Source organism: Ursus americanus, chromosome 26 (assembly GCF_024610735.1).
Source record: "Ursus americanus isolate L20-20 chromosome 26, mUrsAme1.1.p, whole genome shotgun sequence".
Lineage (NCBI taxonomy): Eukaryota > Metazoa > Chordata > Mammalia > Carnivora > Ursidae > Ursus > Ursus americanus.
The window spans coordinates 16142480-16155632 of record NC_142152.1 but is presented as its reverse complement, the minus strand read 5'-3'; the positions used below and the strand labels follow the sequence as shown (position 1 = coordinate 16155632).

The window sequence follows — 13153 nt, the reverse complement described above, 5'->3', positions numbered from 1 at the left end:
AATCTTTTCTCTGTCAAACTCTCCAATTTGGGGTGGTAGCAGGCACCACTGTGTGTTGACAACTACTCTGATAGTAACTACTTTGTACGTCATAAAGGATTTTTTTCAGATTTTATGTTATTAGGCCCTACCAATTATCTTTTGAGGTAGAGAGCGCAGGATTTGTAATCCTTATGTTACAGAAAAGGAAACTGAGAATCAGAGAGGTACACGGACTTATATTAGTCCACATATCTGGTAAGTTATAGAGTTGAATTTGTGACCAGGTCTTCTGACTTTAATTTGTTTCTTCAAAATCTAAAAGGGGCAGGGAAAAGGATAAATTTCTGTTTGTGGTTAAAGCAGGGACTGTCCCATTTAGCTTTATGTCTTCTTCAAAAACATTACACAGTACCTGGCACATAGTAAGTGATCAGGTTTGAATTGGTAGTACTGCTGCTCAGTCCTCCGGTGACTCCCATTTTTTTCAGCAATGCTTCAAATTATAGGTGAGTTCAGTTCTGTAAATGTTCCGGCTGAACAAAGAGACCTCATGTCAGTCTCAGAGTTTTCATGTTAAGTGGTGTAGTTCCTTTATAACTAACGTAACAATCACTTACAAACATGCCTATATAATGTCATTTCTGGGTGAGAGTAAGCACTTGTATGTTTATAGAAAATTTCAGTAAGATTTCTTCCACTCTCCTTTTTAAGGCACTGTTCTGTAGCTTTCAATAACCAGTAGCTAAGTCCCTCCTCTTTCTAACTACTATATTGCATTTAGCTACTTAACACATGCTCCCTGTGCCCCAAGTCCCCCGAGTCATCTGTAACGTTTGGTGAAGATGTTAGATTGGAAAGATTTTCTCCAAATAGTTTGTGCTAGTATTGTGAGAGGCTGGTTGTCCTCAGCCACCTTGCTCAAGCCTGTCACAGTTTTGAAGTAATTTCAAAGCCTTCACGAATCAGGCTTCACCTACGTTTCTGTCTTATCACTACCCACTGTCCCTTTTCCAGTACCTCCCACCCACTATGATACAAATCAAGAGTGTTCTAAGGGAAACCATTTAGTAACTTAAATTTTCATACCCTATTCTTCAAGGAAGTTGAAATAGTCATCTTTCAGAAGGAGCTCTTGCTATCCTGTATCTTAAACCCTTTTCATTCTCTAGCTGAGATGATAGTTGGTCCACAAGGTATGCTATCTAATGAGATGTTTCCTGCTGCTTCTTTCTCTTTGGCCATGTGTTTCCTTAAATCACAGATTGATTTGCTAGTACTTATGTTAATACTGTGAGCTTCGCACATAAGCTTTCATCCCACCAATGGGGAGAATTTTTTGGAAAGCCCACATATGTCTCCTTAAGTGTCTGTTTTCTACTGAAACCAATAGTAAGCTAGTGATTATGGCTATTCCTTCTAATTGTGCCGCCAGATTTTTGTTTAATTGTTTTCAAACTTTTTTTTCTCTTGGCACTGTGGCTATGACTTCTACAGTATCTGACAGAAAGAAAACCCTAGAGAGGTTCCTTTTTTTTTTTCCTTTTTAATGCATAGATAAAATCCCTTTGTAACAAAGGTTTTTGTATAGTGAAATTCTTTCCACAACTTAGTGGTTTGTCCATGGAAATGATACTTTACTAGTCTTCTTTCTTTTAAAAATTTTATTTTATTTTATTATGGTAAGAACACTTAAATGAGACCTACTCTCTTAATAGATTTTTAAGTGTACAGTAATACTATTGTTATCTATAGGCATCAAGTTCTACGTCAGATCTCCAGAACTTACTCATCTTGCATAACTGAAATTTTATACCCATTTAAATTAGTCACTTAGAGAAACAAAGAATAGAAGAGTGGTTGCCAGGGTTTAGGTCGAGAGGGAGAATGGAGAGCTGTTAACCCGTGGATAGTTTCCTACAGTGAATAAAACTTGGCAAACTACCCAAATTCATGGTTGTTTGCACTGTAGGTAGAAAAAGAAACAGTGAATTTGGTGATTTAGTCGTATTATGAAGCTTCAGTTACCCTTGTAGTTCCCAGGATTCCTGCCAGCATCTACACTCAGAATAGAAAAGCAAATGAAACTCCTAAGACCATTTCTTCCACAACACTTGCATACACAAACTGTCCTGAACATTGGGAGAAGGGAAGGATGAAGGGGAAGCTTTGGTTAAGAATCTCTCCTCCACTGAATTAAAGACAGTTCATTTGCTAATTAGTTTTTTTTAAAAGATTTTATTTATTTATTTGACAGAGAGACAGCCAGCGAGAGAGGGAACACAAGCAGGGGGAGTGGGAGAGGAAGAAGCAGGCTCCCAGCAGGAGGAGCCTGATGGGCGCGGGCGGGGGGGGGGGGCAGTCACGCCCTGAGCCGAAGGCAGACGCTTAACGCTTAACGACTGAACCACCCAGGTGCCCCAATAAAAAAAGTTTTGCTAGTTACTTAAAAGCATGGCTTCTCATGAGCACAGCTCACCGTGTTACATTAATAGCAGGAAAGTCAAGAATTGGGTCCTCTAAATGCCACCAGCAGAATCAAAATCGAATGTGAACAAAAGCACATCTTACAAGAATCACCATTATTCTTTCACTGAGTTTAGTATAGATCTTTTGTTTTTATACCCAGCAAACTATGTTTGATGACTGCGTTTGTATTTTTAGTCTTGCCTGGTCTAAGTGGGCGACTCTGGTATTCTTGACCTCTGTTGACGACACTCTTCACTGACCTTGCCCGTGTCTGCTGGTCAGTTACATCACAGTTGGCTCATCAGCCTCCCCTCCCCACTAGGACTTTACTCTTTCTCTCTTCTCCTCTAATCCCTTTCTTCTTCACCACTGTCTCCTTTACAACTCCTCCATGATTTTCTCAGGGCTGGGCTTCAACATCGTCGGTGGCACAGATCAGCAGTATGTCTCCAACGACAGTGGCATCTACGTCAGCCGCATCAAAGAGAATGGGGCTGCGGCCCTGGATGGGCGGCTCCAGGAGGGTGATAAGATCCTCTCGGTGAGAACTGGCTTCGGCCTCCTTCACTGTTCCTTGCTCCCTAGACCCCAGTTCTTACCCTTGGCCCCTTCCTTGGGAAGATTTCTGCCTGCCTTTTTGCATCTGGAAATATCTGGATTGTAGAATTTTGTGGGAGGGACCTTGATTAGTCACCTTTACCAACCCAAACATAAAGAGGATAATTCCTCACTTGATAGACAAGGCATATTCAGTCCAGAATGTGAAGCTATTTAGCCAAGTTCAAAAGACAGGGAATGGGGAGGGATAAGGGACTAATGTGGGTGAAAGGGACTTAACACCCACAATTGTTGGCCTTCAATTATACTTTATCACCTCCCTTTTGTTAATTGAAAGACTAATGTGTGTCTTCCTGTAGTCCAAAGAGACACAAAAGGAAGGTGGGAATTAAGTGTCTTTTTTAGACTCAGAGCCCTTCTCACCCGTCATGAAGATGGAAAATTGGAATGCATTCTTTTTTTTTTTTTTAAAGATTTAATTTATTTATTTGACTGAAATAGAGACAGCCAGCAAGAGAGGGAACACAAGCAGGGGGAGTGGGAGAGGAAGAAGCAGGCTCATAGCGGAGGAGCCTGAGGTGGGGCTAGATCCCGTAACGCCGGGATCACGCCCTGAGCCGAAGGCAGACGCTTAACGACTGCGCCACCCAGGCGCCCCTGGAATGCATTCTTACTTGGGTATCTGTCCACTGGGCTCCCATTTCACTCTGCTGTTTGTAATAAGACACTATATGGTGAGCATTAATTTGATTCTTTTTTAGAAGTTCCTCAAGGGCAGGGGCTAGATCTTTTTTTAACCTTTTGTATCCTTGCACAATGGTCATTATATATCTAACAAATCACCAAGTTGAGACATTCAGGCAAACTCAGAAAGGTATAGTATCATGGATGGTAATATCCTATTTTTGTCCTTCTCACCAACTATTTTGCTGCTTTTCAGACCATTGAACTCTCCTAGATCCTTTTTTTTTTAACTTGAGAGATACAGACTGATAAATAAATACCTTTTATCTCAAAACGATACTGAGAAGTTTACAAATAGATTATTTCCTATAGCTCCCTGGAGAAAGACATCCTAAAAACATGAATTCAACTTGAGTGGTAGATTAAGGAAAATTTAAGAGTGGGTTGTTAAAGGGATATAGCATGTAGGTAGAAACTAGGCAGTTTAAAGTGATGTATACCACATTCTCTCCAGAACACTGGGGCCTGGGTTACATTTGAAAAGTATGGGGGTTAAGACGATAGCCATATTATTCAGAAAGATTTGGTAAAAGGTAGATTGTTGAAAAATGAGAATGGTTACAAGTTTTTGAGCACCATATGCTGAGCAATATGCTGAGAACTTTACACTTATTTAATATTGTGGTAACCCTATGAGGTGAGTACATTTATTATGAGTGTTTTGCGGCTAAGGAAGTTAAGTCTTGGTGAGGTCAAGCAGCTTGCCCGAGGTCACACAGGTAGTAGGTGGCAGGCCTAAAACTAGTCTGTCTGAATTTGGAGCCTCTACTCTTTATCAGTTTGATGTACCGCCTCCTAAGAGGTGAATGAGGAGCTAGGGCTGGGTTATCCTAAACAGAAAGTTGAATTAATCGATTTTATGTATGGTTTTATATAAAAACTATAATCAGGCTTTCTATAAAGGATAGAATTAGGGGGGAAAGGTCATATAGCTCAGTGTGAGAGAATTTATCAGACATAAGCTAAGACGAGCAGCTTTTCTTACGTGGACCATTGCCTCATAGAGGAAAGAAATTATTGGAAGGCCACTCAAGTTTTTTTAAAAGGGTATGGCAGGAGAGAGATGTCTATGCAGAGAAAAGTAGATGTCAAACTCAGCTCGCTTCACTTTAAAAGTTATAGCAAGAAGAATTTTACTTTATCGAAGTAAAAGGAATAGGAGAAATATCAACAAAGAGCTATACAAGATATTAAATATTACAAATACGTATAAGACACATAATAAAGAATGATTCAAGTTTATGTTTTGGCCAATTAAGACATGGGAAAGTAGAGAGGGAGAAAATGCTTGGTGAAGAATAGGCAAAAATGTAAGAGGGATACGGAGAGAAATAAGACTGAGAGAGAAGGCGGAGCGTATAGGGGAGGAGAAGGCTAGCGTGTTCTCTTCATTCTCGCGAGGGCTCTCTTATTTGACTCCAGTTTCCCTTCCAAGAGTTTGCTCCAGAATTCTCCTGTCTAGACCCCATTCCTAAGAAATACTGTCTCTGTTGCCTCACTCACCGTCCTCTCCGTCCTCTCCACTCTCTCTCCTTCCGCAAACTTGTTGGGCCTTAACCGGTAAATGGTTCTGTCTCCTCTGTAGCTCACTCTCTCCCTCTGATGTTCTTAAGTGCTCTAGTACTGGCTTTGGAGCCTCTGTAAAATGATGATGCTGAACTATTTATTAGCCTATATTCTCACTGATTCTTTACTGATTCTTTACGGGTTTTTCTTCACATAGGTTATTTTTCCATGTTGTAAAATATGCCCCAACTCTTTTAACTTTTGCTAGATAATCAGACTAAGAATATGTCACTTCCTTAGCACATCCATTTTGGATAATTAATACAAGTCTCATTTAGTGATCTAGATTTCCTGCCATTTATTATTGATTTAATTTAATCTTTCCATTTCTCTTGAAATAATGCCCATGTTTTGTCTTAATTTCACGTAAAATTCAATAATCGCATGACTTAATGCAGTTTCCTCTTATCAAAAGTTAAATTTTTTGTGATCTCTGTGGAATGTTTAAACTTCAAAAAATGGGGGGGAGAGGGAGGAAGAAAAGAAAAATTTTTAACTAATATAAATTATTTTTAAGGCCCTATTGCATCTGACAGCCATGAGACAAAAACAGACATTACCAGTAGAATGAACCTGAAGTTGAGATGAGGGCTGGAGATGGAGATTCCTCACCCAAAGTTTATTTTGTGTGTGTGATGGTGAGGACAATTTAATATTTGTATAGGTTACCAGGGAACCTGGAGAAATTTTACTTTTGTGGAAAGAAATGTAAACTATCTAGGTTTGTCATTTCCCTTGTGTGTCTGCCTAAATGAGGGCAGGTGGCTAGTCAAGAGTAGGCCTCCTCAGTGAACTTGACATTTTTATGAAGCTCAAGGTAATGTGAGCTGATTATTACACTGAATAGATGAATATTCCCTTTTGACCAAACCCCTTATATGACAAAATGGCACTGATCAGGCCACTCGTCAGCTGCATTTCATGGTCTCATCAAAGAGAATTCTTAACTTGGTGAATGACAGAGCTGAGTAATCCTCGGCATTTGCAGCTACTGTACTTGGCAGCCCGCAGAGCACTGTGCCAGGTGCCGTGGAATGATCTGAAAAATGAATGACTTGGCTTTGCCTGTAGCTTAGAAATCAATGGGAAAGGCCCACTAGAAACCCTCATCCAGTCAGCTGCCAAGACATTGAGCTATGCAGAGTCCCTTAGATGAAGGATGCCTCGAGAGGCCCTTTGTCCTCCTATCTCAGTATCTCCAGCATGTACCCTTGTAGCTGGCCTGCAGTAGGCATGCAGTAAGATAGCTGCTCTGTGAGTGCATCATAGCATAACGGACTTTGTTGGCTTGGTCTGATTTATTAGAACTGGATAATCTGGTTTTTTCTTCCTTCTTCAACTCTGATGAAAAAAGGCCCCTCCCCATTGTGATTCATTTCAGGATCTTGGCCGAAAAATTAAAATATCCAGAGTATAATCTGTGGTCAGTACTTATTAAATTGAGTCCATTCCTTCTCTACATTGTCTACATTTATATTGATATTATTTTATAGTTAGAGCTCTTGAGGCAATTCAAAATTATTAATCATCAAAGGTAACTAATTTGGGGGTATCTGGGTTGCACTGTCAGTTAAGCGTCTGACTCTTGATTTCGGCTCAGATCATGATCTCAGAGTTGTGAGATCGAGCCCTGTGACGGTCTCAAGCTGGCTGTGAAGCCTGCTTGAGATTTCTCCCTTGCCCTCTACCTCTCTCTGTCTCTGTCTGTCTCTGCCTCTCTAGAATAAATAAATAAATGAATAAATAAAAGTCACATAGGTGAAAAGTTAAAGTTCAAAAAAAAAAACCCACTAATTTTTAACTCAGTTTACTCATTTCCTAAGGCAGAAAATAGGAGACTCATTTTTAAAGACTGCTCACAACCACAGTTAAAGCAAAAAAATTGTACGTTTCCCACCTGGCAAGCAGAACACCACCATTTCAGTTCTCTGAACATTCAGTCAGCAGAATTTTCTAGCATGTTGCAAATCTGCCATAGCTCAGGTTCATGAGTTAAGGAAGCTGAAGTAGCAAGTTTAGCAGTTCTAAGATTTCTCCATTGAGTAGCTCTTGGGACTAAAAGTGAGGTCCAAGGACCATCTGGCCATTACTTGGGAGCTTATTAGAAATGCAGTCTCAGGAACCCTCCCAGACCTACTGGAATCAAAATCTGCCTTATAGCAAGATCCCTGGGTGTGAATAAAGGCTGTGAATAAAGTGTGAGAGGCACTGCTATAGGCAAGTGTTACTCAGATGTTTTAAATTATGACCTATCATAGGTAATACACACTCACATGCATACACACATGTAATTGAAGCAGAGCTTAAGAAAATAGTATTTATCCCCTTCTGTATGTGATACATTCTATGTTATCTTTTCTTCTGATTTCACTGTTTTAAAATTAAATACTGATCTTAACCCACTGGATTGACTTCGCTGTGTTCTGTGGTGGGTCCATAGACTCAAATTTGAAAAATCACTACTTTGGAAAATGGAAAATCACTGATGAAATCTGTGTATGCACAGAATTTGTATTGAATAGGGTAAGTAGGCTGGGTGTAGAAACCAGTTAAAGATTGGTTCAGGCAGTTTAGGTTAGAATTAACTCATTTGCAGCCCCTTGGAGGGCTTGTGAAAGCATGGATTACTTTTAACTTTTAAGTTCCGTGGTGAATGCTAATGCTGTTGGTTCTGGGGTCACACTTTGAGAATCCCTGGTCTATATTAGTGTGGATGGTGACAAAAAGAGTGAATTCCACATATATTTAAGGGTAAAATCTATGGAACTTGGTTAGTCAATCTGAGGTAGAATCTAAAAATGCTTGGAGGAGGCAAATATTAGAAAGCCAGCTTGGCTTTGGAGTAGAGGTGACCTTGTCAAGAGACAAAGAATCATAATTTGTTTTATGGGGATGTTTTTATTTTGGGCAAAGGATAAGAAAGGGTTCTTTAAAAAAGAAATTCCCCTTGAATGTCTCAAAGCCCTCTTGTCTGGGTTTTTTTTTTTTTTTAAGTAATTAGAATAACAGTCCTTTCATAGTACTTTCAGCCCTAACTAGGAGGGTTGACAGGCATGATTGGTATAATTGGCTTATGCCCTGTATGGCACCTTCTTTTGCCTGATACCACCAATGTCCTTCTTCCCCATGAGCAGAAGGAGGCTCAGGTGAGAACCAAGGTTACACACTGAGTCACTGACAGGCAAAGCTGCTGTCAGAGTCCAGGCCTTTCAGCTTTGTATAATATTGAGAATCTGTCAGTCAGGCTTTTGCAGGGTGCAGTCTGCACGCAAACCTCAGGAAATCATGTGATATTTATTATACTCAAGTGTTGTTCGAAGTACTCTTCAGATATTACAGGAGTTATAATAGTTTTGTGATACAGTCTCTCCAAGTTATTTATAGTAGAATGTAAAGTGATATAATATAGGGTAGAATTCACTTTGAGCTTTAAGATCGTTACATAATATGGAGATTCAAAGAAGTAAATTAGTCACATCTAGCAGAGTTATCTAGAAAGGTCTTGTCAACGACTTGGCACTTAATTAAACTTTATCTTCCTAAATGTTAACGCTGCTTCAATATGTGCACATGAATAAAAATATTAATATATAAACACCTTATATTCTTATACAAAACTCTAAAATTTTAAAAGTGTATAACAAATTAGATACAAATGAAACTGCAAAATCAGTAAAAATTCAATTTACAATATTAACGTGATGGATAGCGATATGTTGCTGAAACGAAATCCTTGCTTACAATGTAAATTTCTATGGGTTAGTGTTTTAAAGTGAAGGTTTTACAGCCAGGCTATTTGAATCCTGGCTTTGCTACTTCCATTCTATATGCCCATGGACAAGTTGCGTAGCCTTCCAGGCTTTATCATCTATAAAATGGGAGTTCGTAAGTCATAGGATTATTGTGAAGACTAAATAAGTTAGTACGTGTAAAATGAAGAGACCGCTCCATACATGATAATAAATATGCAGTGATTCCTGGCAGTTATTGTTGACTGTGATTGCAAAGATGATTTTGAACTCAGTACTCCTGCCATTGAATGTCATGTAGTGACTCAGTTCTCCCACTTGCATTCTTACCACTATGAAACTTGGTTCTGATATCTTTGACATGCATTGACATGACCGCATCATTAACCTAACTTGTCTCTAAGAGAAAATGCCTATTTCCTTACAATGAGAAATATAGTTATCACATGGGCCAGATTAGTTACATGAGCCTTCCCACTATAGTCAGCAATCTCACACCGATTCTCTCCCCGAGGAATTAACTAGAAAGTTGAGATGTTGAGAATTCATTGTGATGGTTCTAGGAGTCCTGAAGTTCTTTCCCTGGGTCATGTTTGCCAAAACAAACAAAAGGCATAATCAGAAGGTGGCTTGGAGGCATGAAATCAAAGTCTATCAACTAGAAAACTATATTCATTTCTACACTATAGGTAGCAGGACTGATCCTGTTTAAGATTAAACTTGGAAGGTACATAGAATTTTTAAAAAGGGAAGTGTATTCAGATGGTGGAAATAGCTAGGGCATAGGTATAAAGGTAAGGATATATGTTTTATGTCCTAGGGACAGTGAATTATGTGATTTAGAGCACAGGATTTATGAAAGGGAGTAATGCGAGATTAAACTAAGGAGGTGGGTTGGAGCCACTTCCTGGAGGACTTTGAACACCAGAATGAGAAATCAGGCATGCACTCTCTCCGCCCCTGCTCCCAGTTTTGTAGAAACAAAACGGTACCTTAGGAAGCTTGATCTGGAGACCGTATTTGGATAGGATAGAGTGGGGGAGGGACTAGAGGTAAGTGAATCAGAGAGAAGGTGATCACAATAGTTCATCTGAAAGTATCCCGCCTAAAGAGAGAGGCAGTTGAAGGCAAATAGTGTGTTAGGCTATAGGATTTGACAGGGTATTGTATGTGAACATCGATAGGGAGTGGAGTTTAAAAATATCAGAATTTTAGTTTGAAGGAATGGTAGTGGCAATAGTCTGGTTTTGTGGGAAGTATAAAGGAGGCTTTGGATATGTTGAATTGGGGTGTAGCAGAATACTCCAGTACAGGCACCCAGCAGGAAACTGGCAAGTCCAGAAGTAGAAACGAGGATAAAAATTGGGGAGTTGTCTTGCAGAGTACAGTTGAAATTGTGAAAGATCACCATGGGAGAGCAGAGAGAGGGACAGAGGACTACAGACATGGAGGAATGCTTCCTTCCCTTAAGAGGGAAGGAAGGGAAGAGGGATCAGGAAAGGAATCCTTCAAGAACCGAGGGAGCTAAGTCTTCAAAAACTGAGACCATACAGAACTGACCATACAGAACTGCAAAAGGGAGGGAGGTCTGACGACTGGGAAAGGGCTGTAGGATTTGATGATTGGAAGTCACCGCTGACTCGCAGGACAGAATATTCTTTCCTGCCACCTCATACATTAGGGCAGTACCAGGGAATAGAGTGCATGGCTGCAGAGGGAGTGGAGGCAGTGCTTTCAAACAGCTCTTTCAACAGGTTTTGCAATGGAAGGAAGAGGACAGAAGATGGGCAGAGGGTGATAGTGGGTTCCAAGAAATATTTACTTTGTTTTCTTTATAGATGAGGATAATTTTAGCTGAGAAAGAGCAGAGAGCAATAATAATGAAGGAATCAAGAGGATCAAGTGATCACTTATGTTCTCTAAGAAGGCTAGAAGGAATGTGACCAAGAGCACCAGTGGGTGGTTTAGCCTTGGTAAAGGAAATGGATCTAATTCAGAAACAAGGGCCAAAGCAGTAGTGAGAGACTACCACAAAACTTTGAAAGGGAAGGAAAGAACATGGAGAGAGAGTGAGAAGTTATCAGTATTCTCAAAAAAGATAAGGCAAAGGAGTCGAGAGAGGAGATAGGATCAGAGCTGGGGTTTGATGATAGGAAAGGTCTGGAACAGCTGCTGCTCCTGGGCATTCATTAGGGAGTTCACCAGGTGAGAAAAGCGGTCATAAGGATATAGCAAGTATCAGCCAGCATGGATCTGTGCTGGAAAGTATGAGTGTATTTTTCCAGGAGTATTAAACTCAGTAATGACAAGGAAAGTATTAATGCAGTGTGGTGTGCAGAATTGTAAAGATGGCAGAAGATCATGGGGACAAGGGATTCTAATAGTTTACAAAGTGCTTTGTTGAAATTACAGCAAGAACTCCTAGATGGGTAAGGATGCAAATAAAGTCTAAAAAGGTTATTAAAGGTTTTGATGAGGATAATGAGCAGATTCAGTAAAGGAATAGGAAATGTGAAGGGAGTAGAAATTGTGGTCAGTTTTCTGAGAGTAAGGTAGACAGTCTATAACACCAAAGTGTTGTTAGATAAATTCACCTAGCAGGAGATTGTGTGGAAGAGTGATATGAACCTCTTGGAGAAGGAAGACGGTAACAAGGAAGATGAGAGGCTTGAATAAATCAATGGCTTGAGCTTCAGCTAAGAGTAGTTGGTGAGTTCAGGAGGAAAAGTAATAGTGTAGAAGGAACAGTACCTTGCAAGGGCACTGTAACTTTACTTCTGGTATTTAAAAACCCTAGCCCTAGCTCCTACATGTACTTTGCCTTTGGGTAAATTATCTAACTTCTTAAGCTCCAATTTCTTTGTCTTTGAAAACAAGATAAAAATGGTGTCTACCTCATAGGATTATCATGAGAATGACATTAGACAGTGTATGTAAAGCATACAGCACAAAACCTGCCAAATAAGTACATGAGGTGTTCTTGCTGCTGTTGCTATTGACATTGACATGCACAAAAGATGTGTAGGTCTTGTATAAAGTGGGCTCTGCTGTGCCACTGAGTGTGGCGTAGGGTAGATATCACTTGTGGACAGTGTCACTCCTAACACTAAGAAGTATTAATACCACTGGTCATCTCTCACTTCTAAATGGTAGGACTGACCTACACTGAAGTTTTAAGAATTTGTATCATCAAAGAAACACTGTAAAATTAGTAAATTGGTGGAGGATGGGAATATCCATGGAATCAAGGAAAATTGTTCACAATTGAACAAGACCAATAGAAAGGGCTAGTAGGTTTGCACCACATCAAAATAAATTGTTTCATAGAGTTATATTTCTAGAGTTGAAGCCTACAGTGCCAGGGATTAGCAATGTAAAGGGTAGGGTCGCAACCCAGAAGACCATGTTAGCTGTAGGCAAGCAGGCTGCTGCTCACGGGAGACACACAGGTACAGTGACAGAAACCCAAGTGTCAAAATGAGATAGGCAGCAGGAGCTAAGGTGAAGGAGAGACTTCCTTTTTTTTTTTTTTTTTTTTTTAAACCTTGGTGCTCTTCAGATGGCCCATGGAACCTCAGTTCTAGGAAAACATAGCTTTGAAAGTGAAAAAGTGACTCTGAGCTCTACGTTACTTGACCCATTCTCCTAGTCCTTGGAATTTGCTCCGTAGTTTTTAAATGTTTAGTCACGTGAATAGAAATCTTTGACTTATGGTTCTACCTCTCTTACTACTTTTCTTGCTGTTTTTGACAGGTCAATGGCCAAGACCTCAGGAACTTGCTGCACCAGGATGCTGTAGACCTTTTTCGTAACGCAGGCTATGCCGTGTCCCTGAGAGTGCAGCACAGGGTAGGTGTCGACTGCGGCCAGCGAGCTGGTGCCGAGCTTTCGTATCATTCCTGGGTGTAAAGCGCAGAGTCATCTTCCATAGTGCATTTGGCTTTTTTTGTTTGTTTGTTTTTTCTTTCATTCTCACTCTTTTGAAAAGCTTGTCTGGCACAGGCAGGGGTCTTCAGGGACTTCCACTACTCATGAAAGGAAATTCAGACAGTGTGCTTACAGCCTAGGTCCTAGCTTCCAGGCGATGT

At 40.1% G+C, this 13153-nt stretch overlaps 1 protein-coding gene across 1 annotated transcript in view; it reads left to right on the top strand.

Annotated features, from left to right (window-relative positions):
• The window catches only part of SYNJ2BP (synaptojanin 2 binding protein), a 34365-nt gene that overhangs the window by 18161 nt on the left and 3051 nt on the right, over nucleotides 1-13153 (top strand). The window contains exons 2-3 of the mRNA XM_045807922.2: nucleotides 2853-2989; nucleotides 12819-12914. Of these exons, the coding sequence (XP_045663878.1) occupies nucleotides 2853-2989; nucleotides 12819-12914 (233 nt within the window). The remainder of the gene's footprint in view (nucleotides 1-2852; nucleotides 2990-12818; nucleotides 12915-13153) is intronic.